The 25,542-nt window shown below is 65.0% G+C and overlaps 2 protein-coding genes across 3 annotated transcripts in view; both read left to right on the forward strand.

Moving 5' to 3' along the window:
- The first annotated feature begins 2,022 nt into the window (after positions 1-2,022).
- Positions 2,023-25,542, forward strand: part of INTS3 (integrator complex subunit 3) — a 49,358-nt gene continuing 25,838 nt past the window's right edge. Inside the window, exons 1-10 of one of the 2 annotated variants that reach the window (XM_052679351.1) lie at positions 2,023-2,632; positions 4,944-5,027; positions 7,338-7,421; positions 10,521-10,634; positions 10,795-10,879; positions 11,971-12,037; positions 20,861-21,005; positions 21,517-21,646; positions 23,671-23,768; positions 24,119-24,310. In XM_052679351.1, the coding sequence (XP_052535311.1) occupies positions 2,531-2,632; positions 4,944-5,027; positions 7,338-7,421; positions 10,521-10,634; positions 10,795-10,879; positions 11,971-12,037; positions 20,861-21,005; positions 21,517-21,646; positions 23,671-23,768; positions 24,119-24,310 (1,101 nt within the window). In that variant the 5' untranslated portion in view covers positions 2,023-2,530. The remainder of the gene's footprint in view (positions 2,633-4,943; positions 5,028-7,337; positions 7,422-10,520; positions 10,635-10,794; positions 10,880-11,970; positions 12,038-20,860; positions 21,006-21,516; positions 21,647-23,670; positions 23,769-24,118; positions 24,311-25,542) is intronic. The other variant, XM_052679352.1, reaches the window with a different exon arrangement.
- On the forward strand, positions 5,037-7,303 carry LOC128078799 (uncharacterized). Its single transcript, XM_052679354.1, has 2 exons — positions 5,037-6,894; positions 7,086-7,303. The coding sequence occupies exons 1-2, from the start codon at positions 5,869-5,871 to the stop codon at positions 7,239-7,241; spliced, it is 1,182 nt and encodes a 393-aa protein (XP_052535314.1). The 5' UTR covers positions 5,037-5,868; the 3' UTR covers positions 7,242-7,303.

Consider the following 25,542-nt stretch of genomic DNA (forward strand, 5'->3'; position numbering starts at 1 on the left):
CCTTTGGACCCCGACCCTAACCCTGATCCCAATGGGGCAATAGGAACCCTTTGGACCCTGACCCTAACCCTAATCCCAATGGGGCAATGGGAACCATTTGGGCCCTGATCCTAACCTCAATCTCAATGGGGCAGTAGAAACCTGTGGGTCCTGATCCCAATGGGACAATGGGAACCCGTGGGTCCTGATCCCAGTGGGGCAATAGGAACCCTTTGGACCCTGACCCTAACCTTGATCCCAATGGGGCAGTGGGAACCATTTGGGTCCTGATCCCAATGGGGCAATAGGAACCCTTTGGACCCTGACCCTAACCCCGATCCCAATGGGGCAGTGGGAACCATTTGGGTCCTGATCCCAATGGGGCAATAGGAACCCTTTGGACCCCGACCCTAACCTTGATCCCAATGGGGCAGTGGGAACCATTTGGGCCTCAATCCCAATGGGGCAGTAGAAACCTGTGGGTCCTGATCCCAATGGGGCAATAGGAAACCTTTGGGCCCTGACCCTAACCCCGATCCCAATGGGGCAATGGGAACCCTTTGGACCCCGACCCTAACCTTGATCCCAATGGGGCAATGGGAACCATTTGGGCCCTGATCCTAACCTCGATCCCAATGGGGCAGTAGAAACCTGTGGGTCCTGATCCCAATGGGACAATGGGAACCCGTAGGTCCTGATCCCAGTGAGCAATAGGAACCCTTTGGACCCCGACCCTAACCCTGATCCCAGTGGGGCACTGGGAACCCTTTGAACCCCGACCCTAACCCCAAGCCCAATGGGGCAATGGGAACCCATGGGTCCTGATCCCAATGGGGCAATAGGAACCCTTTGGACCCCGACCCTAACCCCGATCCCAATGGGGCAGTGGGAAGCATTTGGGCCCTTATCCCAACAGAACAGTGGCCATTCTCAGTACCCCAATCCCACTGGGCCATGGGTGCTCCTGGGCCCCAATGGGAACCCACTGCGCTCTCATCCCAGTAGGGCACCCCCCTAAATCCCCCCCCTTTCACCCCGATCCCAATGGGGCACAGGCACCCCCCCACACTCTGTCCAGAACCCTCGAAGTCCCCCAGCCCCATTGGGGTAACGGAGCTCCCTGTCCCCCTCCCCACCCCATAGGGTAAGGGCAAGGTCCGGACCTACTGGCTGCTGGGGGAGCGTGGGAGCAGCACGCGGGGCTGAGCCCCCCCCCCCCGATACCCGGAGCCCCCCGGCTGGGGCCGTACGGGGGACGAACCCCACCGCACCGGGGAGGGAGGAGCGTTTGGGGGGGGGGCTGAGCCCGGCACTGACCGCGATGGTGAGCGGAGGAGCGGGACGGGGCGGCCCCGTGTCCCGGTGCGGGTCGGGTCGGTTCCCCCCCCCCCCCCGGGCGGCGGCACCGGAGCGATGGATTTTTTTTGTAATAAAGCTGTGTGTGCGCAGGCGCCGTGCGCTCATGGCGTGTCTGTATCTCCCCCCCCCTCCCTCCCCCGAATCCCCCCCCATGTCGTTGGTCCCATTGATGCCTTCCCCCCACCCCACCTCGGTCCCGGTGCCCCCCGCCCCCCACTGCAGGGAACACAGACGTAGGGGAGGGGGGGGTCAGGGGAACGGAGAAGAGAGAAGTGGGACGGACGATATGAGGTGGGGGTCGTGGGGGGGGGGGAAGCGTTCCACACGGGGAGACCTATGGGGGTCAGGGGGGTCTGGCAGCTCGGAGATGGGTCGGGGGGCTCGGCTGTGCCCGCTCGGGAGGTATTTGGGGTCCGCGCCGTCCCGGGGGTCCCGGTGCCCCCATCCCATCCCATCCCGGGAGCCCCGCGTGTCCCGGTCCCGCCGAAGAGGGCGTGGTCATCCCGCGCCCAGACCCCGCCTCCACTTTCTCATTGGTCGATCAGCGCGGCTCGACCCCGCCCCTCCACGCCCTGTTACTCAAAGCTATCTCTCCGCTTCCATTGGCTGACGTGAAGGAGGGGCGGCAGCTTCCGGCGGCGTGCGCTTCCTCTTCCGCCCAGGGCCTCCCGTCCCTTTCCTAGTGACTTCCGGCCGGCGGCGCTGGGCGGGGGGCGCGCAGCCGCCGCTCCCCTCCCCCGGCACCGAAACCCCCCCCCGCTGCCACCGCTCCAGGCCCGGTTCGGCCCGGCGGCAGCCGCAGCGCTCGCCTCGTCCTCCGGGGCAGCTGTCAGCCCCGGTGCCTCCCCGTACCCCCGGGGCTCTCTGCCCCACGGGCCCCCATAGCCCAGCACGGCGGCAGGGGGGGCCAAGCGTGGTCGAAGAGCAGCCCCCCCCCTCCCCCCCATCCCCACCCCTCTCCCCCGTGTTCCCCGCCTCCCTCACGGGCCTGGTGACCCCCGCACATCCCCACTGCCGGAGCGCGGAGTGCTGCGGGGGTACCGGGGGGTGCCCGTAGAGCCCCCCCATCCTCCAGCCGGGAAGGACTGGGGGGGGCAGCGGGGACTAAAGTGGGGACGTAGAGGGGGGGCTTGACCTGAGAGGAGCCCCCCCTCCCTCCCCCCGCTTCGGGTAGGGGCTCCCCCCAGCAGCAATGGAGATGCAGAAGGGGAAGGGGGGAGCGGCAGGAGGAGGAGGAGGAGGAGGCAAGTTGCTGCTCTCCACCCTTCTGGATGCCAAGGATGAGTTGGAGGAGGTAGGTGTGAAAAGGGGGGGAGGGAGGGGGGGAAAGCGGGGGGGCTGCGAGGTGGGCAGGGGGAATGGGTGCTGCACCCATCCCTCAGGGTGGGGTAGCGGGGAGCTGAACCAGAGCTAGGCCACACGCTGGGCTTTTCTTCCCACAGCATCAGCTGAGAGGTTCCTGCAGGTAGGGAGGGTTTGGGGCTCCCCAGGAGCACCGGGGGCTGTCAGCAGTGCCCAGGAGGTGGGGAAGGGAGCTGGGCTCAGGGCTGCGAGTGCTGCATCTCCTCAGCCCTTCTGCAGTACTGGAGCACGTCTGGCTCGCAGGGTGAGCGGCTGTGAAGCCTCCAACCCGGGCTGGGGTTCTGTTTTTCCCCCCCCCCCGGATGGCTGTGCTTATGGGAGAGAAGGATTATTTACTGTGGGATGGAAACGTGTACTTATGGCTCGTGAGGCAGAGAAAACATCGCGCAGGATTTCAGCTATAGGAGAAAAACAGGGAGGTAACTGGAACAGCTGGGTCTCGAGGTCTGGAGTCGGAGCGTATTTATGTTCCTTCCGAGCACCCAGCAGTCCCTGTGTGTGCTTTGGGTGCCATCCAGCTCTGGTTGAGCCGTTCCCAGGTCGGCCCCGCGCAGCTCTGCCTGCCTGGCATGGATCTGCTGGGATTTGGGGCACCGCCAGCATCGGCTGCACCACGCACACAGGGCCCAGGTTGGAGAGGTGACCGTGAGAGGCCTCCCAGCAGCTGCTCCTCCATCCTTCCTTCGCTGCTGGAAGCAAGCCTGCTTTGATAACACAAGCTCAGCTATCAGTCATACTCCCAAGCCGTTGGATTTACCAGCACGAGTTTGTTTCTCGTGCAAAGAGCTCAACGTGCAGGAAAACCCCCATGTGCTCCTTGTGCGTTGAGTCCTCGGCCTGCAAAGTTAAAATGGAAGCTGCTGCCTTCCCTTCCCCTCCAGCAGCAGCTGCAGCTGACGGCCATTGGGCACAGCGATGTGATGGAGGTGAACAGGAGGCTCGGAGCAATTTGGGGCTTATGCTGACACCAAGACGGCCCTCTTGCTCTGCTGTGGGTTTTGTTGCTGCACTGTGAGCCGTTACGGTTGCTCAGAGGTTGGAAACTCAGTTTTTCTTGCGTGCCCAGCAGCAGCAAGCTGGTACATCTGCTTATCCGTGAGCTCTGCCCCGTCGGCCCTGGGATCAAAGGCACGAATTGATGCTGAACCTCTTCACAGCTCTTCTGGTGGCTCCAGGCTGCGTTCCTTGCCAACAAGTTGCCTTCCTTCGTGCTGGGGTTTTCCTGGCTTTGTCTCTCAGCCGTTGGATTTTGTTCTGCTCTTCTCCCTTTCAAATAATTCACTTTGCAGTGGGGATTTTCGTGGCTGCCCTGTTGCTCTTTCGTAATGCCGTAGCTGGGCCTCCAACCAAGCCTGTGTCTCTGCGCTGCTGAGCGCTGCATCTTTCTTCACATCACCTCCAAGAACTGCTGAGCCTTTTCTCAACCAACTCTTCCCCGCAGCCCCTTGGATGTGCACAGGAGTCCCCAAGCAGCTCCACAACCTGAGCGTTGCTTTTGCAGGGCAGCGGGCAGCGATGAGCAGATCAGGGACTGCAGGGCTGTCTGTTCTGCTCAGGCTTTCCCTGCCTCAGAGATGGGGGCAGCAGGGGGGAACCTCTGTGCAAAAGGAGGCGTCGCACATCAGCACCTCTGGGCCCTGCAAAAGTCGTGTCTTCACTGCCAGAACAACCAAAGCCAGCAGTTGTTGCTGCAGGAGAGCTGGTCTGTAAAAAGAAAAGAAAGACAGGAGCTGCTCTGACAGTGGGAGCTCTCACTGTTTGCTTCCCCAGCGCTGTCATGTGGGTGCCGTGTGTTGGAGAGGCCTTCCATCGCCTCGCAGGGATGCTCATGTGGAAACATCAGCTGTTCCTGCTGCTCTGGGCCAGGAGTCGCTCAGAGATGGAGCAGCAGAGCTCCCTGCGTGCTGAATGGGGCTGGAGGGGCCTCGCAGGGCCGTGGGGCAGCTGTGGGGCAGCTGTGGGGCAGCTGCGTGGCTCCTGCAGTTGGGGATCCCAGCTCCATCCCAGTTCTGCACGCTGCCTCTTTGCCCCCCCCCCCCCCCATCCAAACGGCACCGATTTTGGTGTCGCTGAGACACGACGCCTTTCCTTTTTGGCTCTTGGAGCTCTGTCAGCAGGGTGGTTTCCGAGCCAGAGCTGCGCGTGGAGGAGTTGTTTGTGAAGCCCCTCATCCCTGCTGGTTCCGAGCAGCAGCGCCCTGCTCTCCTCCCCTGCGCTGCTGACGGTGCTTTGCTGTGTTTCAGAGGCTGGAGAGGTGCGTGGGCATCGTGACTTCGCTGACCAACGGGCTGTCGGAGCGAGAGGCCAACGATGCCCTGAATGCACACGTAAGTGTCGTCTCCCCCACTGGGGTGAAATTCAGCCTGGAAGGAACAGTTCAGGCTGTGGCAGCACGGAGAGCGGAGGGGCGTTAAGAGGGGATGGAGCCTCCCGCGTTCTCCCCGTTCTTCAACCCGTCTGGGAGCTGATAGGCAAAACATGGCTGGTTTTGATCCCCTAGGATGGGATTTGGGAGCCAGTTCCTGGCGTCCAGCAGCGTGCGAGCGCCTGCGCGGCTGCTGCTGCTCACGTGCTGCCGCTGTTTGCATTGCTGATGTATTTTTGTGCTCCTGCACCGCTCAGCTTTTTCTTGGCCTGCAAACAGGCCGAGCGCAGACCGCTGGAAAGGGCAGGTTCAGTCCTTCAGCTGAAGGATGGAGCATTTATTTCTATCTCAGCGCGGTCTTAAAATACTCGCCGGCGCGCTGCAGTTGTTACCGTATAAGGAGAGCCGTCGTGTGACATCCCAGCAGCTCTCAGATATGTTAGATGTGTTTTTTTCTCCTCAGAACACCTTGGGCTCTTGGAATGAGTGGCCCGAAATTGCCTTTCCTTAGCGGGAAGAGGGTTGGCGAGGCAGGCTGGGCGCACAGAGTTGAGGAAGGCTCCTCCGAGAGGAGGCTCAGAGCTGCAGCGCTCAGCGTTGGCGCGCTGCTCTGTTTGCAAAGCATCCTGAAACAGCCCCAGATCTGCCCGCGCTGCGAGGTTTGCAGCAGTGCTGCTGTCACCGAGGTGTGCAGAGCTCAGGGGGGGCACCTTCGAGGGTGACGGAGCGCTGGAGCAGGCTGCACAGGGAGCTGGTGGAGTCCGTGGGTCCCAACGTGTCCCAATGGGTCCCAATGGGTCCCAATGGGTCCCAACGTGTCTCTATGGGTCCCACTGTTCACTGGAACAGGCTGCACAGGGAGCTGGTGGAGTCTATGGGTCCCAACGTGTCCCAATGGGTCCCAACGTGTCTCTATGGGTCCCAATGGGTCCCAATGTGTCTCTATGAGTCCCACTGTTCACTGCAGCAGGCTGCACAGGGAGGTGGTGGAGTCTATGGGTCCCAGCGTGTCTCCATGGGTCCCAGCGTGTCCCAATGGGTCCCAACGTGTCCCAATGGGTCCCAATGTGTCTCTATGGGTCCCACTGTTCACTGGAACAGGCTGCACAGGGAGCTGGTGGAGTCTATGGGTCCCAACATGTCTCTATGGGTCCCAGTGGGTCCCAACGTGTCTCTATGGGTCCCACTGTTCACTGGAACAGGCTGCACAGGGAGGTGGTGGAGTCTATGGGTCCCAACGTGTCCCAATGGGTCCCAACGTGTCTCTGTGGGTCCCAATGGGTCCCAATGTGTCTCAATGGGTCCCAACATGTCTCTATGGGTCCCAATGGGTCCCAATGTGTCTCTATGGGTCCCACTGTTCACTGCAGCAGGCTGCACAGGGAGCTGGTGGAGTTTATGGGTCCCAACCTGTCTCTATGGGTCCCAATGGGTCCCAATGTGTCTCTATGGGTCCCACTGTTCACTGCAGCAGGCTGCACAGGGAGGTGGTGGAGTCTATGGGTCCCAACGTGTCTCTATGGGTCCCAACGTGTCTCTATGGGTCCCAATGTGTCTCTATGGGTCCCACTGTTCACTGCAGCAGGCTGCACAGGGAGGTGGTGGAGTCTATGGGTCCCAACGTGTCTCCATGGGTCCCAACGTGTCTCCATGGGTCCCAACGTGTCTCTATGGGTCCCAATGGGTCCCAACGTGTCTCTATGGGTCCCACTGTTCACTGCAGCAGGCTGCACAGGGAGGTGGTGGAGTCTATGGGTCCCAACGTGTCTCTATGGGTCCCAATGTGTCTCTATGGTCCCACTGTTCACTGGAACAGGCTGCACAAGGAGGTGGGAGAGTCTATGGGTCCCAATGGGTCCCAACGTGTCTCTATGGGTCCCAACGTGTCTCTATGGGTCCCAACGTGTCTCTATGGGTCCCAATGGGTCCCAATGTGTCTCTATGGATCCCAACGTGTCTCTATGGGTCCCAACGTGTCTCTATGGGTCCCACTGCTCACTGGAACAGGCTGCACAGGGAGGTGGTGGAGTCTCCTGCTCTGCAGATGTTCCAGACCTGCCTGGATGCCGAGCTGTGCGACTGCTGTAGGAGCTGCTTTGGCAGGGGGTTGGACTCCGTGAGCTCTGCAGCTCCCTTCCAACCCCTGCAGTTCTGTGATGCTGTGTTCGCTGTTTGATTCCCTTTCCTTGCCCCAAGAAAAGCTTCCCGTCCATCTGCCTTCCTGCCCGTCCCTTTGCACCCCCTGCTCGCTGACGGCTCTCTTCTCTTCCAGATATGCAAAGGAGCCTCCCAACACGAGGAGATCTGCCTGGGCCTTTTCACTCTGGTCCTGACCGAACCCACTCAGGCACAGAAGGTAAAGCTGTGCCATCGGTGTGCGCAGTGTTGATGCTTGAGGGATTCTGCCTTCCTAACAGCAGCAGCAGGCGCAGCCCAGCGCACCGAGCCGCCTTTACAAGAGCAGCACGACCGACTTTGGGCCGTCGTGGTTCGGTTCCATCCCCGTGATGCAGGCAATCGGGGTGCTTGGGTCCTTTCACAGCCCCGGGGTTGATTGATTTTCGTTGTGGGAGGAAGAGCACAGAGGCTTCAAGAAGCTGGAGAGCCCTTCCCAGCCTCTGCCTTCCCCTTGGGGGCCCGGCAGGGATCTGTGTGTTACAGGTTGGCTGTAGATGCCTCCAGAAATAATGGGGCTCTGGAGGAGAGGCATTCAATTCCTGGAGAAAATTGCATCTTAGCTGTTGGCTTCTATTAATCTTGCAGAGCAGATTTAATTTCGAAGCAACCCTTATTTTTAATGCTGCTGCAAAGCGTGGCTTTTAAAAACCGCTGCGAGCCGCCGCCGCGCAGACGAACGCTGGGCTTTGAGAGCAGCTCAGCTGGAAGCCGCGCTGTGGAGCAGGAAGGAAGGCGCTGTGCAGCTGAGGGGATCCCACAGCCCTGCTGGAGGGGCTGCGTGAGGTGGGGGGCACCCAGGGGTCCTGGGTTGGGTGCTTTGCAGTGACCAGGCGAGGTGCAGGATGGAAGGGATGGACGGCGTTCGCTGCGTTGCGTTGTTAGGGATGCGCGGCCCTGGGGCTGCGCTGGACTCGGGGTGTTGACTCACGCCCTGTTCTCTTTGGATTTGTGCTTGTGCTTGATTTGTGTTTTGATCAGTGCTGCGAGGGCAGAGCTGTGCTCGCTGAAGCAGCAGATCCAGCTGACAGCTCTGGCTGCGGTGGCGTTGAGGTCCCAGAAATCGCATCATAGAAGGGGATCGCGCCTCACCTGGGAGCATGGAGGCTCAGCTGCCGGTGCTGCTGGCTCGCTCCATCTCCTCCAAACCTTCCCAAATCCGGTGGCAGAATCCCTGCTGCCCTCCAGTTCTGCCTCCTGCCCTGACTGCGAGGCGGCGGCGGCCACATCAACCCCAAGGGGCTGAATCGGGTCTCATCCTTCCTCCCGAGAAGCGTGGGAGCCAAAGAGCAGCACTTATTGCTGAGCCGCGGGATGCTTCCCCTCCTCCACGTGGAAGGAAATGTTCTCCTCTCCTCCAGGACGCGGTGGAGCTCAGCTGGAAAGGAATTCTCAGAGCCCAGGAGCTGAGCGTGGGAGCGCAGGGCTGGCAGGGCAGGTGCTTTGCTGTGCTGGCAGCGGGTCTGGTGAGCTGTGGCGTTTCATCTGCCTGACGATCGCGTCGCAAAGGGGCCGAGCGGAGCCTCTGCAGCGCCTTCCCCTCTGTAATTTCCTTTGGCAAGGGGTCCAGGCAGCCCAGCTGGCAGGGGGACTTTACCTGCTGCCATGGCGATGCTGCTCCCGCTGCCCTTGTCAGGTCAGATCCTGGGAGCGCAGTGCTTTTCTTAGAGGATAATTGGGGCTGCCAGGCCACTGGGATCTGCTGTCAGCTCTCGGTGTCGCCTTCTTGGTGTCCAGACAGCATGGCCGGGGGCCAACAGTGTTTTTCTGCTTGATTTTTGGGGGGGGGGTGAATTTCTCCTTGCTTCGCTCCCCTGCTCGCAAAGGTCGAGGCTCACGTGGCTGATGGAGCATCTTGCAGGGGGTGCGAGAGAGCAGGGGCTCAGCACAGCCCTGTGTGCCTGCAGGAGCATCAGAGCCACGCAGGTGGTGTGGAAGCAGCGCTGCTGTGGACCAAGCATCCCCTCCCCAGCAGGAATAGCAAAAGAAAAGAGGATATTGGAGGTGGTTGAACACGGGGGGCCCTTCTGTGCTTGCTGCTGGGGCAGCTCTCTCCTTCTGCCCCGTCGTGGCTCTTAAACCCCCTGCTGTAGGAATGGGGCCGGAGCTGCAGTGGGGCCGAGCTGCAGCTCTCCCCCCCCCCTGTCTCAACGCCTTGCCATTGCAGCAGGGAGAGATGAGCTGTGCTGAACGCATCCAGCTGTGAGCAGGGACACTTGGCCGCCTTCGAACGCCCAAGTGACAGCAGCTGATGTGGCAGGGCTGCCTCCTGTGTCTGGCACTTCTCCCTTTCGTTACCGCTCGGCGCGGAGCCGCGCTGCAGCCCGGTTCTGTCGTCTCCTCCTGCCCTGGCTTGGGATCCTTTCCCTGCTCTGGGGCTGTTTCATTTATTTCCCACCTCCCTGGTTTAAAGCTCACCTTGGTCACTTATTCCTTCCTGTTCATTAAGCATCTCTGTGCGAGCAGCAGCCCGGAATGAGGAGAAGGCGATGGGTTGCTCACAGCTTTGGCAACAGTGGAAGAATTCGGGTTTCTCCCCCCCCATCCCTCAGTGCTGAGCCCTGGAGGTTTCCTGCAGCCCTGGCTGTGGTTTATCACAACCCTCCTCGTGCCGGGGGCTGCAGCAGGGGATCCAATTTGGTTTGGTTTGTTTGTTTGAAATCTGTTTAAACGGCGCTGCACGAAAACAGGCAGGGTGAAAACTGGAGTGCAGGAAACCTCATCAAAGGGATCTTCTGAGGCCTCATTAAGTCCTGCAAAGGAGGATGCGGAGACCAGACCTCTGCTCTCTGGAATATCATGACATTTACCAGCACAAATTAACATTCGTGCAGAGCTACTTAGCAAATTACTTCCTAATCATCCTCCACCCCCCGCTGTCCTGAGCAGAGGAGGAGGAAGGCAGAGCCGGCACCTTTTGCTCTCTCTGGCCTGGCTGCTGCTGGTGGTGGATGAACTGTTGGTTAATGGATCCTTCCTGGCCTTTCCTCTCTGCTCTCAGTCCCTCCAGAGCTGCAGCTGGGATGGGGGAGATGGATGTGAGGCGCCCTGTGGTGTCTGCTCTGCGATGGGCAGCTTCTGGCTCCTGGCCTGACTGCAGAAACCCTGCCAGCAATGCTGGCTCAGCCCCAGGATGTGGATTCAGGTCACCCCTGGAACCCGCCAGCCTCGGTGTCCCTTCCCCGAGATGTTTTATTTGCTGTTATCTAATCAGGTTTAGATAAAAAAAAAACAACCACCATTGCATGTTTTTCATTACGGGGCCTTTCCCCTGCTGCAGTGCTACCGGGACCTGGCCCTGGTGAGCAGAGATGGAATGAACATCGTCCTCAACAAGATCAACCAGATCCTCATGGAGAAGTACCTGAAGCTGCAGGATACCTGTCGCACCCAGGTGAGGGGGGCTGCCAAGCTGGCAGAGGGTGAGGAGGGAGCATTGGAGCCGGGGGGGGGGGGGGGTCGTGGGCCCACCTGGAAGGGACTAAAGGGGAAGGGGGGGGGGGAAGGATGGCATTGCATCCACCCGACCCACGTTCCTTTCTGCTTCTGCCCAGCTGCTGTGGCTGCTGAGGGAGCTGGTGAAGAGCGGCGTGCTCGGCGCCGACGGCGTCTGCATGACCTTCATGAAGCAGATTGCAGGTGAGCTCAGCCGCCCCGAACGATGGGGTGAGGCGTGCGTGCCCTGCTCAGAGCAGCCGAGGACAGAGATGGAGCCCTGAGAGTCGTTTGCTCCCGACATCCTCCACGAGCAGAGAGCCGGGAGCTTTCTGGCAAGAGCTGCGAGCTGCCAGGAAACGCTTTGGTCCCCGTGGCTGCCAGCTTTCACCTCGCCAGGGCACCGCGATGGTCCTCAGCGCCTGCTGTGAGCCCCGTGGGGTGGCACGAGCCAAATCAGCGCTCAGACAGGGCGCAGGAGGGGTGGCAGCCCCTGCAGGGAGCTGGGGTCGCCCTTGGGGTCCCGCTGTGAGCGCTGTGCGCACGCACGCCTTTCCGGCTTTGCAGGAACGGCGCCTCTTCCGTGTTCCCCATTCAGCCTCGCTGCTGACGTCCAGGCTGCAGGAATTTGTGTCCCACCGTAAAAACCTGACGCTGTGCTTTCAATTGCTGGGCTGGAAATGGCCTTGTCTGCTCTTCGGGGGAGGGGGAAGGAGGGGAGGCCCTGAGCGCGAGCCAAGCTGCGCCGGCTTCGTTGCGGCAGCGCAAACGGAGCGTTCCATCAAAGTGCTGCTGAAGGCATCCCTTGTTTCCTCGCTCACACCTCCCCCCCGTGCGGGGCCCCTTGTGACCTGGAAGGGTGCCACCGTCCCCTGCTTTATGATGCTTTAATTTGTTGTGATCCCATTGTTTTGGCTGCGCTGTGCAGCTGGAGTTCCTGCGCTCCCTCGTGTCGCCGCAGCTCCGGGCATTGCCCCACTCGTGGCCTTTGCTGGGGACGTCAGACGTTCCCTGCAGCTGCTGGGTCCCTTTGTAAGCTCAGCAGCTGGGAATCTCGTTGTATTTCATCCCTTTTTGGCTCCTTTGCCTTCCAGAAAAGAGAATTACCCTTTCCTCACTCGGTTTTGCAGACCTGCTGTTGTAGCAAAGACCCCTTTGATCCCCTCCCGGCAGCTGCTGTGCTGCGCTCCCACCTCTGGGCGTTTGGGGCCAGGCAGATTCCTCGCTCAGCTCTGACTGCAGGGCGCTTTGACCTAAAGGGGCTTCGCTCTCCTGTCATCCTTTTCCTTTCGCAGGGGGGGATGTGACAGCAAAGAACATCTGGCTGGCAGAGAACGTCCTGGAGATCCTGACGGAGCAGAGGTAAAGCTGGGACGGGGCAGGCGGGAGCTTTCCTGCAGCGCTGAGTGCAGGATGGCAGCACCAGGCCAACGTCTGCAGTGGTGGTGCAAACAGCAGCCTGCCAACGGGGTTTCCTATGCAGAATCCCTCTGTGCCCCCATGTCCCCAGCTGTGTTTGCAGGCTGTGCTGGGCATTTCTAGCTCTCCAAGCCCTCTTGCAGTGGGATTCTCCTCTTTCCATTAACCAGCCAACCTCAGGGGCTGCGTTGCACGAGGGTGAAGCTGCCCTGCGCTGACGGTGCGCGCGTGGCTCCGAGCTGAGCCCACGAATTATTTTCCTCCTGAGCTTCCCCAGCCTGCGGGGGAGGTGTTCCTTTTCAGGGGGGAGTAGGACTGAGTTAATTGCCCAAAAAGCTTCCTGTGTGTAAACAGCTTCAGCCTCGCTGGGGCTGCAACTTCGATTTGTTGGGGGCAGGCCAGCTGGGAAGCACGGTACCCTGTGGGCTCAGCTCCGTCCCCCCCTGGGCTCAGCTCCGTCCCCCCGTGGGCTCAGCATTGTTCCCTGGGCTCAGCTCCGTCCCCCCGTGGGCTCAGCCCCGTCCCCCCCATGGACTCAGCTCCGTCCCCCCCCTGGGCTCAGCTCCGTCCCCCTGTGGGCTCAGCATTGTTCCCTGGGCTCAGCTCCATCCCCCCCCCTGGGCTCAGCCCCGTCCCCCCCCTGGGCTCAGCTCCGTCCCCCCCATGGACTCAGCTCCGTCCCCCCCCTGGGCTCAGCCCCGTCCCCCCCGTGGGCTCAGCTCCGTCCCCCCCCCCCTGGGCTCAGCTCCGTCCCCCCCCCCTGGGCTCAGCTCCGTCCCCCCCCCTGGGCTCAGCTCCGGCCCCCGTGGGCTCAGCATTGTTCCCTGGGCTCAGCTCCGACCCCCCAAGTGGGCTCAGCCCCGTCCCCCCCTGGGCTCAGCCCCGTCCCCCCCCCTGGGCTCAGCCCCGTCCCCCCCGTGGGCTCAGCTCCGTCCCCCCGTGGGCTCAGCCCCGTCCCCCCCCCATGGGCTCAGCCCCGTCCCCCCCCCTGGGCTCAGCCCCGTCCCCCCCTGGGCTCAGCTCCGTCCCCCCCCTGGGCTCAGCTCCGTCCCCCCCCCTGGGCTCAGCCCCGTCCCCCCGTGGGCTCAGCCCCGTCCCCCCCTGGGCTCAGCCCCGTCCCCCCCGTGGGCTCAGCCCCGTCCCCCCCTGGGCTCAGCCCCGTCCCCCCCTGGGCTCAGCTCCGTCCCCCTGTGGGCTCAGCATTGTTCCCTGGGCTCAGCCCCGTCCCCCCCCGGGCTCAGCTCCGTCCCCCCCATGGACTCAGCCCCGTCCCCCCCCCATGGGCTCAGCCCCGTCCCCCCCCCCTGGGCTCAGCCCCGTCCCCCCCTGGGCTCAGCTCCGTCCCCCCCCTGGGCTCAGCTCCGTCCCCCCCCCTGGGCTCAGCCCCGTCCCCCCGTGGGCTCAGCCCCGTCCCCCCCTGGGCTCAGCCCCGTCCCCCCCATGGACTCAGCTCCGTCCCCCCCCCTGGGCTCAGCTCCGTCCCCCCGTAGGCTCAGCTCCATCCCCCCTCCCTGGGCTCAGCCCCGTCCCCCCCCTGGGCTCAGCCCCGTCCCCCCCGTGGGCTCAGCTCCATCCCCCCTCCATGGGCTCAGCTCCGTCCCCCCCATGGACTCAGCTCCGTCCCCCCCTAGGCTCAGCTCCGTCCCCCCCGTGGGCTCAGCTCCGTCCCCCCCCTGGGCTCAGCCCCGTCCCCCCCGTGGGCTCAGCTCCGTCCCCCCCCTGGGCTCAGCTCCGTCCCCCCCCCCTGGGCTCAGCCCCGTCCCCCCCCTGGGCTCAGCTCCGTCCCCCCCCCTGGGCTCAGCCCCGTCCCCCCCTGGGCTCAGCCCCGTCCCCCCCTGGGCTCAGCCCCGTCCCCCCCTGGGCTCAGCCCCGTCCCCCCCGTGGGCTCAGCCCCGTCCCCCCCTGGGCTCAGCTCCGTCCCCCCCTGGGCTCAGCTCCGTCCCCCCCGTGGGCTCAGCCCCGTCCCCCCCTGGGCTCAGCTCCGTCCCCCTGTGGGCTCAGCATTGTTCCCTGGGCTCAGCTCCATCCCCCCCCCTGGGCTCAGCCCCGTCCCCCCCCTGGGCTCAGCTCCGTCCCCCCCATGGACTCAGCTCCGTCCCCCCCCTGGGCTCAGCTCCGTCCCCCCCATGGACTCAGCTCCGTCCCCCCCGTTGGCTCAGCTCCGTCCCCCCCCTGGGCTCAGCTCCGTCCCCCCCCCTGGGCTCAGCTCCAGCCCCCGTGGGCTCAGCATTGTTCCCTGGGCTCAGCTCCGACCCCCCAAGTGGGCTCAGCCCCGTCCCCCCCTGGGCTCAGCCCCGTCCCCCCCCTGGGCTCAGCCCCGTCCCCCCCGTGGGCTCAGCTCCGTCCCCCCGTGGGCTCAGCCCCGTCCCCCCCCCCATGGGCTCAGCCCCGTCCCCCCCCCCTGGGCTCAGCCCCGTCCCCCCCTGGGCTCAGCTCCGTCCCCCCCCCCTGGGCTCAGCCCCGTCCCCCCGTGGGCTCAGCCCCGTCCCCCCCTGGGCTCAGCCCCGTCCCCCCCGTGGGCTCAGCCCCGTCCCCCCCTGGGCTCAGCTCCGTCCCCCCCTGGGCTCAGCTCCGTCCCCCCCGTGGGCTCAGCCCCGTCCCCCCCCTGGGCTCAGCCCCGTCCCCCCCTGGGCTCAGCTCCGTCCCCCTGTGGGCTCAGCATTGTTCCCTGGGCTCAGCCCCGTCCCCCCCCGGGCTCAGCTCCGTCCCCCCCATGGACTCAGCTCCGTCCCCCCCCCTGGGCTCAGCTCCGTCCCCCCGTAGGCTCAGCTCCATCCCCCCTCCCTGGGCTCAGCCCCGTCCCCCCCCTGGGCTCAGCCCCGTCCCCCCCGTGGGCTCAGCTCCATCCCCCCTCCATGGGCTCAGCTCCGTCCCCCCCATGGACTCAGCTCCGTCCCCCCCTAGGCTCAGCTCCGTCCCCCCCGTGGGCTCAGCTCCGTCCCCCCCCTGGGCTCAGCCCCGTCCCCCCCGTGGGCTCAGCTCCGTCCCCCCCCTGGGCTCAGCTCCGTCCCCCCCCCCTGGGCTCAGCCCCGTCCCCCCCTGGGCTCAGCTCCGTCCCCCCCCTGGGCTCAGCTCCGTCCCCCCCCCTGGGCTCAGCCCCGTCCCCCCCTGGGCTCAGCCCCGTCCCCCCCTGGGCTCAGCCCCGTCCCCCCCTGGGCTCAGCCCCGTCCCCCCCGTGGGCTCAGCCCCGTCCCCCCCTGGGCTCAGCTCCGTCCCCCCCTGGGCTCAGCTCCGTCCCCCCCGTGGGCTCAGCCCCGTCCCCCCCTGGGCTCAGCTCCGTCCCCCTGTGGGCTCAGCATTGTTCCCTGGGCTCAGCTCCATCCCCCCCCCTGGGCTCAGCCCCGTCCCCCCCCTGGGCTCAGCTCCGTCCCCCCCATGGACTCAGCTCCGTCCCCCCCCTGGGCTCAGCTCCGTCCCCCCCATGGACTCAGCTCCGTCCCCCCCGTTGGCTCAGCTCCGTCCCCCCCCTGGGCTCAGCTCCGTCCCCCCCCCTGGGCTCAGCTCCAGCCCCCGTGGGCTCAGCATTGTTCCCTGGGCTCAGCTCCGACCCCCCAAGTGGGCTCAGCCCCGTCCCCCCCTGGGCTCAGCCCCGTCCCCCCCCCTGGGCTCAGCCCCGTCCCCCCCTGGGCTCAGCTCCGTCCCCCCGTGGGCTCAGCCCCGTCCCCCCCCCCATGGGCTCAGCCCCGTCCCCCCCCCCTGGGCTCAGCCCCGTCCCCCCCTGGGCTCAGCCCCGTCCCCCCCTGGGCTCAGCCCCGTCCCCCCGTGGGCTCAGCCCCGTCCCCCCCTGGGCTCAGCCCCGTCCCCCCCGTGGGCTCAGCCCCGTCCCCCCGTGGGCTCAGCCCCGTCCCCCCCTGGGCTCAGCCCCGTCCCCCCCGTGGGCTCAGCCCCGTCCCCCCCTGGGCTCAGCCCCGTCCCCCCCTGGGCTCAGCTCCGTCCCCCCCGTGGGCTCAGCCCCGTCCCCCCCGTGGGCTCAGCTCCGTCCCCCTGTGGGCTCAGCATTGTTCCCTGGGCTCAGCTCCGTCCCCCCCCTGGGCTCAGCTCCGTCCCCCTGTGGGCTCAGCATTGTTCCCTGGGCTCAGCCCCGTCCCCCCCCGGGCTCAGCTCCGTCCCCCCCATGGACTCAGCCCCGTCCCCCCCCGGGCTCAGCTCCGTCCCCCCCATGGACTCAGCTCCGTCCCCCCCGTGGGCTCAGCTCCATCCCCCCTCCCTGGGCTCAGCTCCGTCCCCCCCCTGGGCTCAGCCCCGTCCCCCCCGTGGGCTCAGCTCCGTCCCCCCCCTGGGCTCAGCTCCGTCCCCCCCCCCTGGGCTCAGCTCCGTCCCCCCCCCTGGGCTCAGCTCCGGCCCCCGTGGGCTCAGCATTGTTCCCTGGGCTCAGCTCCGACCCCCCAAGTGGGCTCAGCCCCGTCCCCCCCTGGGCTCAGCCCCGTCCCCCCCCCTGGGCTCAGCCCCGTCCCCCCCTGGGCTCAGCTCCGTCCCCCCGTGGGCTCAGCCCCGTCCCCCCCCTGGGCTCAGCCCCGTCCCCCCCTGGGCTCAGCTCCGTCCCCCCCCCTGGGCTCAGCCCCGTCCCCCCCTGGGCTCAGCCCCGTCCCCCCCGTGGGCTCAGCCCCGTCCCCCCCTGGGCTCAGCTCCGTCCCCCCCTGGGCTCAGCTCCGTCCCCCCCGTGGGCTCAGCTCCATCCCCCCTCCCTGGGCTCAGCTCCGTCCCCCCCCTGGGCTCAGCCCCGTCCCCCCCCTGGGCTCAGCTCCGTCCCCCCCCTGGGCTCAGCTCCGTCCCCCCCCCCCTGGGCTCAGCTCCGTCCCCCCCCCTGGGCTCAGCTCCGGCCCCCGTGGGCTCAGCATTGTTCCCTGGGCTCAGCTCCGACCCCCCAAGTGGGCTCAGCCCCGTCCCCCCCTGGGCTCAGCCCCGTCCCCCCCCTGGGCTCAGCCCCGTCCCCCCCTGGGCTCAGCTCCGTCCCCCCGTGGGCTCAGCCCCGTCCCCCCCCCTGGGCTCAGCCCCGTCCCCCCCTGGGCTCAGCTCCGTCCCCCCCCCTGGGCTCAGCCCCGTCCCCCCCCTGGGCTCAGCCCCGTCCCCCCGTGGGCTCAGCCCCGTCCCCCCCTGGGCTCAGCCCCGTCCCCCCCGTGGGCTCAGCCCCGTCCCCCCCTGGGCTCAGCTCCGTCCCCCCCTGGGCTCAGCTCCGTCCCCCCCGTGGGCTCAGCCCCGTCCCCCCCTGGGCTCAGCTCCGTCCCCCTGTGGGCTCAGCATTGTTCCCTGGGCTCAGCTCCGTCCCCCCCCCTGGGCTCAGCCCCGTCCCCCCCGTGGGCTCAGCTCCATCCCCCCTCCCTGGGCTCAGCCCCGTCCCCCCCCTGGGCTCAGCCCCGTCCCCCCCGTGGGCTCAGCTCCATCCCCCCTCCATGGGCTCAGCTCCGTCCCCCCCATGGACTCAGCTCCGTCCCCCCCTAGGCTCAGCTCCGTCCCCCCCTAGGCTCAGCTCCGTCCCCCCCATGGACTCAGCTCCGTCCCCCCCCTGGGCTCAGCCCCGTCCCCCCCGTGGGCTCAGCTCCGTCCCCCCCCTGGGCTCAGCTCCGTCCCCCCCCCCTGGGCTCAGCTCCGTCCCCCCCCCTGGGCTCAGCTCCGACCCCCCAAGTGGGCTCAGCCCCGTCCCCCCCCTGGGCTCAGCCCCGTCCCCCCCCTGGGCTCAGCCCCGTCCCCCCCTGGGCTCAGCTCCGTCCCCCCGTGGGCTCAGCCCCGTCCCCCCCCCATGGGCTCAGCCCCGTCCCCCCCCCTGGGCTCAGCCCCGTCCCCCCCTGGGCTCAGCCCCGTCCCCCCGTGGGCTCAGCCCCGTCCCCCCCTGGGCTCAGCTCCGTCCCCCCCTGGGCTCAGCTCCGTCCCCCCCGTGGGCTCAGCCCCGTCCCCCCCTGGGCTCAGCTCCGTCCCCCCCCCCTGGGCTCAGCTCCGTCCCCCCCCCTGGGCTCAGCTCCGGCCCCCGTGGGCTCAGCATTGTTCCCTGGGCTCAGCTCCGACCCCCCAAGTGGGCTCAGCCCCGTCCCCCCCTGGGCTCAGCCCCGTCCCCCCCTGGGCTCAGCTCCGTCCCCCCGTGGGCTCAGCCCCGTCCCCCCCCCCCTGGGCTCAGCCCCGTCCCCCCCTGGGCTCAGCTCCGTCCCCCCCCTGGGCTCAGCTCCGTCCCCCCCCCCTGGGCTCAGCCCCGTCCCCCCCTGGGCTCAGCCCCGTCCCCCCGTGGGCTCAGCCCCGTCCCCCCCATGGGCTCAGCCCCGTCCCCCCCCCGTGGGCTCCGCCCCGTCCCCCCCCCATGGGCTCAGCCCCGTCCCCCCCCCGTGGGCTCAGCCCCGTCCCCCCCATGGGCTCAGCCCCGTCCCCCCCCCGTGGGCTCCGCCCCGTCCCCCCCCATGGGCTCAGCCCCGTCCCCCCCATGGGCTCAGCCCCGTCCCCCCCCCCGTGGGCTCAGCCCCGTCCCCCCCCTGGGCTCAGCCTCGTCCCCCCCCTGGGCTCAGCCCCGTCCCCCCCGTGGGCTCAGCTCCATCCCCCCCTCCATGGGCTCAGCTCCGTCCCCCCCCTGGGCTCAGCTCCGTCCCCCCCCGGGCTCAGCTCCGTCCCCCCGTGGGCTCAGCATTGTTCCCTGGGCTCAGCTCCGTCCCCCCCCCTGGGCTCAGCTCCATCCCCCCCTGGGCTCAGCCCCGTCCCCCCAAGTGGGCTCAGCTCCGTCCCCCGTGGGCTCAGCATTGTTCCCCGGGCTCAGCCCCGTCCCCCCCCCCCCAGGCTCAGCTCCGTCCCCCCGTTCCCCCCCTGGGCTCAGCCCCGTCCCCCCGTAGGCTCAGCTCCATCCCCCCCCTGGGCTCAGCCCCGTCCCCCCCCTGGGCTCAGCTCCGTCCCCCCCCTGGGCTCAGCATTGGCCGCTTTGCCAACAAAGGACGCTAATTGGCGACAAGCTGCTGCCCCTGCTGGGCAGGTCTTTACTTTTAAATAGCTTTAAAGAGCTTTTCACCGTTGGCTGTCCGTAATAGCAACGATTCTCTTATTGCTGCGGTGAACTATGGGGTGGTGAAAGCGTTTATTTGGCCCTGGGGACAGCAGTGAGTGCCACCTACTGCCTCTGTGTGCCGGAGGCAGCGCCGTGGAGACTCTCGGAGAGGGAGAAACCCCCCGCTCTCTCCTGGGCTCGTCCCGTTTCTGCTCTTCGTGAGCAGTTCTGCTCTCCCTCTGCACCGAGCTCAGCTCCTGCTCCCATCCGAGCTGCTCGCCCTGCATTGCTGCCCGCCTGCCCTTTGCATGCAGCCTCCCCTCCGCGTGGAGCATCTCCACCCCGAGCGCCGTGCAGCTCTTCCATTGCAAGCCAGCAGCCATCCTGAGCGCAGGAGAGGAGGAGCAGCTCCTGCCACATCTGCCTTCAGCTCCGCAGGAGAGCTGAGGGGAATCGGAGCGTGGCTGCTGGAGGGGTTGCTCAGAGGAGCAGATGGGAGAGGAGAAGCTTTGGCTGCTGCTGAAGGCGCTGCTGAGCGTCGGTGCGGCGGCTCAGAAGCAGCACAAGGAGCTGAGGGTTGGGAAGGAGCCCGAGGCGCAGCCTGCAGCTCTGTGCTGGGATTGCTGCGCTTTGATTAGGAGGAGAACCAGGGCTTTAATTAAAGCCGCACGGGCGCAGGTCCGATTCCGCATTCGGAGCGTTGAGTGCTTGCTTTAATTAAAACCGGGACCAACGAAGCCGCCTCTCCTCAGCCCCACGGCTGCTGATGGCAGCGCTTCCGCAGGCCCTGCGTTTTTCTGCCTTCAAACCAATGGGTCCTGGAGGTGTGGGCAGCCCCCCCCCATCCTTTTAGACAGCATTTATTCATTTTCTGCACAGTGGGAGAAGCCGAGTGCTGACCCCATCTCTTAATTACTGCCGCATCCTCCCTGGCCGTAACCTTTGCGCGGTGCCCTGCTCGCTAATTAACAGCTGCCAGCACCCAGCCAGGAGCTTTCCCAGGTCCCCCCCCCCTGGTGATTTAGGGCTGCTGAGCCGTTTGTCCCCATCCAGGCCGTGGCTCTTCAGGTGGCGGCAGCAGCGTTGGGGCAGGCTGTGATTTAGGGAGATGCCGAGGGCCATCAATCAGCGGAGGCAGCGCGCCGGCCTGGCCCGTTCCTGGCACCCGGCGCCAAACAGCCAGGCTGACTGGGTCGGTTTTATGGACGGGAGAGGATTTATTGTTGCAGGCAGATAAGGGGAGAGCAGAGAAGGCGGCACACCCAGCGGGGCGGCTGAGAAACAAATGCAGCCTCAGTGCCCTCCTGGGTGGAAAAGCAGAGCGTGGCGCAGGCTGGGCCAGGTCCCTCTGATGGATCCCCCTCCGTCTTGCAGTTCTGACCCCCAGGGTGGCTCTTTCCCCCCATTCTACCCTCCTGCCTTTGCCATCCGGCTGTGCTTTGCCTCCTGCCCCTCTGGCTGCCTTCTGGTTGCAGTGTGGGGCAGCAGCACCTCCATAGGAGAGGAGGGGGTCCGGCCTCGCTGTGCTGATGGGCAAAGCTGCTCTCGTGGCAGGCTGTGCGTTGAGGCCAAGCTGTTTGCAGAGCTGCTGCCCGTGTTTGCTCCTGAGCTGGCTGTTCTGAGTGCTCTGACTGCCATGGCAGAGGCCCTGGGGATGCAAAGGGGGGCGCGATGGGAGCGTGGCCCCGCGCTGCCCCTCTCCTCCAGGCTCGGTTTCTTCTGGCCCTTCTTATTGCGATGTTCTCTGAGCCGTGGCTGAAAATGGGGCGTTTCTGTTGTGTTTGTTCTTTTTTGTTGCACTTCCTCTGCAGGGAATGGGTACTGAAGAGCAGCATCCTGATAGCCATGGCTGTGTACACCTACCTGCGGCTCATCGTGGACCATCACGGCACGGCGCCGCTGCAGGCGCTGCGTCAGAAGGAGGTGGATTTTTGCATCTCCCTCCTCCGGGAACGGGTGAGCAGAGCAGGGCCCTCCATCTGCACCCTGTGTTCCTCCAGCGGCGCTGGCGGAGGCCGCGCTGCTTCCTTTGGGTCCCTGCAGCACGCAGGCAGCTCGTGGTTCATCCCCGCCGAGGCCGCGCTCCCGTTCCGTGTCCTCGCCCCATCCTTCGCTGCCCGCCTTCCCTTCCTCCCTCCGGGTCGAGAGGGACCCGTGTCACAACCCCCAGCTTCAGAGACTGGCTGAGATCCTGGAGAGAAAATGTCAGATTTATGGGGCTGATTGTTTGCTTTGCAAGAGAGGGAACGTTTTAAAATAGCTGCTGACCTTCCCGCCTGTCAGCCTGCCTTCTCCCAACCTGCGGGCTTCAAAGAGGGGCGCTGTGCCAGGGTAGGGGTGGACGTGTTGTGCACAGGATGAATCATCTCAGCCCGAAGGACTGCGTGTTCCTCTCCCCCCCCCCCCCTACATCAGGTGAGCACTCGATGTGATGTTTTTTCCTCTCCTTTCCTCCCCTTTCCTACAGTTCATGGATTGCTTCATGATCGGCCGCGACCTCGTGCGGCTCCTGCAGAACGTGGCCAGGATCCCTGAGTTCGAGCAGCTCTGGAAGGACATCATCCACAACCCACAGGTGCTCAGCACGCAGTTCACAGGTGGGTAGGGCTGTGCCCTGGGGGGGGGCCGAGCCCATCCTGCCCCACTGATCCTGGCCCCAAAGCTGGGGCTGCTGTGCGCAGAGAGCCGTAACGACGCCGTCTGCTTCCACCTCCGTTGGTGCTGAGGCCCACGTGGCTGCTTGCAGAACCCATTGCCAGGGGGAAGGAGGATCCCCCAGGGCTGGGGCTGAGCAAGAGCCGCTCTGCTCTGGCACTGCACGGCTTCTGCCACTGTCTTAAATGCTGCAGAAGCCTCCTAAGAGGCGTTTGGGTTCCGAGCCGTGCCGAAAAGAGGACAATTCAGACAGCTGAGCAGGCAGAGAGAGTGAGAGCACAGCCTGCGAGACGGGATCGCGTGGTTGAACGTTTCACTTTGCGTTTCTATCAGCTGCTTTATGAGCTGAGATGAGCAGGAGCACAAAGATGGGTGACGTCCGAGTTTCTCTCCAACCTGAGCCCCGAGGAACCCCAGTGGCACCGAAGCACAAACGCGGGGGGTGCAGCTGTTGGCTCTTTGTGGATGGGATCCCCTTCATCTCAGCAGCTTTCCACCCAAACGCTCGGCTCGCCCTGCGCTGCCTGGGTTGGGGTGGATGTGGCAGAGGAGTGTTTTATTGATGGGTCTCACTGCTATGAATTATTAACTTCTCTCAGGGCTGCCGCATCATTATCTGCAGTGAGCCCTCAGATGCGGGGCCTTAAAGTGGTTCCCCCCCCCCCAACCCCAGCGCCTGCTCTGCTCTCTGGGGCCGCGTTAAGGCCACGTTAAAGACCACAGATTGTGCCCAGGGGAAGGGGCAGCGTTGTCTGCTGATTAAATGCTCCTCCCTGCAGCTCTTTGGCTGCTCTTCCATCTCCAGAATCCCTCCTGTCGGTTCTCATTGACTGCCCTGCTGGCTGCAGGCCGCAGGGACAGCATTCCCCTTTCTGGGGTCTCATGGGGGCTCGCAGGGGCTCAGCCCCAGTGCTGGCTTTTCTCACCTCTGGATCTTCCCAGCATCCTGCCTGTTTTATGGGGCACCTTATGGGCATCCCTGCTGCTTTGTGTCCCTTCCCACGTCAGCAGGGGCAGCCGACGGCTCCCTGCTTTGCTGCACTTGGAGCCCAGTGGCCCCACAGCACCACACTGAGCGGGGGCTGAGATCGGTGCCCCAGCTCCTGCCTTCCCTGCTGTCTTTGGCCTTCGTTCCCTCGATCCCATGGTTTGTATTTGCCACCTCTTTGCCTGGCAGCACACACAGCCGACCCGAGGAGCCGTTCTGCAGCTCTTTCACCCTTTCCCCCCGGCTCTGCTGCGCTCTGCAGTTCCCCCCTGCAGCCCAGCAACGTGAGCTGTGAGCAGGCTGAGCGCTGCACAGCTCCGGCGCCCGCCTGTCTGCATGGAGCAGCCTGCTGTAAATCCTTCAGGTCCCATCCAGCAGCAGCACAGCCTCCAAACTCAAGCCATAAATTTCTCCTCTCGCAGCTGTTTGGGAACGAAAGCGGCTTTTGCAATCTCCCCTCCTGCTTCCCCTGCCTCTTCTCCATGCACGTGAGGCTTTTTCCACATCCGAGCGTTGCAGCAGGGTTGCCTTCACCCCGGGGGTTCGTTGCTGCAGAGCCTGGAGGATTCTGTGAGTCCTCCAGCCCTGCTGAGTGCTGCACCTGAAGCCCTGCGAGCAGCAGAAGGGATCAGCAGGGGGGGGGTTGGAGAGGGGGAGAGGCATCGCTGTGCTGCCTCCCTATGGGTCGGATGAGGAATGCTCCGTGTTGAGGCTCTGCATTCCTTCATCCCTCCTCCAGATCCCGTTCTGCTGTGCTGCAGGTCCCCCCCACCCCCCTCCTTTCTCACTGCTGCTCTGTGACAAAGCTTTCTCTGGACAAGGCTTGTTCCAGCAGGGCCGTTCCCAGCCAAAATCACCCTCTCTCTCCAGTCCCAGCGCCTTTGGCCGTTGAAGAAGGAAACGCTCTGAGCTGAGCTCCCCCCTGGGTGCATCCCTGCCTGGGCTGCGCACCCTGTAACCCCGTCCATCTCCCTGCAGGTGTCCTACAGCTCCTCCAGTCCAGGACCTCGCGCAAATTCCTGGCGTGCCGCCTCACCCCCGACATGGAGACCAAACTGCTCTTCATGACCTCGAGGGTGAGCAGAGCCTTCGCCCACCCCCCCGCCTGGGGACGGGGGGCACCCCGAGCGCAGCCGGGTGCTGGCGCAGGGTGGGCTGCAGGGAGCTCTGGCTGCTCTGCGAGGCCGAAAGGCCGCTCTGCGGTGGGTTATCAGAGCTCTGACAGCAGCGGTGCTGTGCGTGAGGCCCAGAGCTGCTCGCTGACAGCACGCGGCTCTTATCTGTGCTTCCAGCCACGCAGATCCACCCCGTCTGCTCCCCCCCGGCCAGGCTGAGCGCTGCTTGCAGGCCGGGTGGTCCCTCCTAAAGCCTGCAGGAGCTTTCAGCATCCCCACAGCGCAACCCACGTTTTGCCTTTCCCCTTCAGGTGCGGTTCGGGCAGCAGAAGCGGTACCAGGACTGGTTCCAGAGGCAATACCTGTCCACCCCCGACAGCCAGTCCCTGCGCTGCGACCTCATCCGTTACATCTGCGGCGTGGTGCACCCGTCCAACGAGGTGCTCAGCTCCGACATCCTGCCTCGCTGGGCCATCATCGGCTGGCTGCTCACCACCTGCACGGTGAGTTCTGACGGCCCTGGCTGCTCCCGCTGCCCTCACAGCCCCGCATCTGTGATCCCCAAGGTCCTGGTGAGCCGAGAGCCGTGGGATCCCATCCCCTGCCTTGGGGGTTGACCTCCTGTCGCTGTGAGTTTGGGGGTCAGGAGCTGCAGGGCAGCGATCAGAAGCTGCAGGGCAGTGATGACAGCAGGCTGTTCCATGCTCTGCATCCCAGCTTTGGCCCTGCCACACATTTGATCCTTTGGGATCAGCTTTCCCAGCTCCACCTTCCATCTTATCACGCCCTTTGCTTTCGCTTTATGTGCTCAGATGCCTCTGAGGTCTGTGCAGGAGCAGGAGGCCCCTTCACTCATCCCTGCCTTGGGGGTTGACCTCCTGCCGCTGTGAGTTTGGGGCTCAGGAGCTGCAGGGCAGCGATGACAGCAGGCTGTTCCATGCTCTGCATCCCAGCTTTGGCCCTGCCACACATTTGATCCTTTGGGATCAGCTTTCTCAGCTCCACCTTCACAGGATCACAGAGTTGTAGGGGTTGGAAGGGACCTCCAGAGCTCCTTGTGTCCAACCCCCTGCCAAAGCAGCTTCCCTACAGCAGGTCGCACAGGTTGTCCATCTTATCACACCCTTTGCTTTTGCTTTACGTGCTCAGATGCCTCTGAGGTCCATGCAGGAGCAGGAGGCCCCTTCTCTCATCCCTGCCTTGGGGGTTGACCTCCTGCCACTATGAGTTTTGGGGGTCAGGAGCTGCAGAGCAGCGATGGCATCACGCTGTTCCATGCTCTGCATCCCAGCTTTGGCCCTGCCACACATTTGATCCTTTGGGATCAGCTTTCCCAGCTCCACCTTCATCTTATCACACCCTTTGCTTTTGCTTTACGTGCTCAGATGCCTCTGAGGTCTGTGCAGGAGCAGGAGGCCCCTTCACTCGTCCCTGCCTTGGGGGTTGACCTCCTGCCACTATGAGTTTTGGGGCTCAGGAGCTGCAGGGCAGCGATGGCATCGCGCTGTTCCATGCTCTGCATCCCAGCTTTGGCCCTGCCACACATTTGATCCTTTGGGATCAGCTTTCCCAGCTCCACCTTCACAGGATCACAGAGTTGTAGGGGTTGGAAGGGACCTCCAGAGCTCCTTGTGTCCAACCCCCTGCCAAAGCAGCTTCCCTACAGCAGGTCGCACAGGTTGTCCATCTTATCACACCCTTTGCTTTTGCTTTACGTGCTCAGATGCCTCTGAGG

This window comes from Tympanuchus pallidicinctus, unplaced genomic scaffold (genome assembly GCF_026119805.1).
Source record: "Tympanuchus pallidicinctus isolate F22 unplaced genomic scaffold, pur_lepc_1.0 scaffold171, whole genome shotgun sequence".
Classification (NCBI taxonomy): Eukaryota; Metazoa; Chordata; class Aves; order Galliformes; family Phasianidae; genus Tympanuchus; species Tympanuchus pallidicinctus.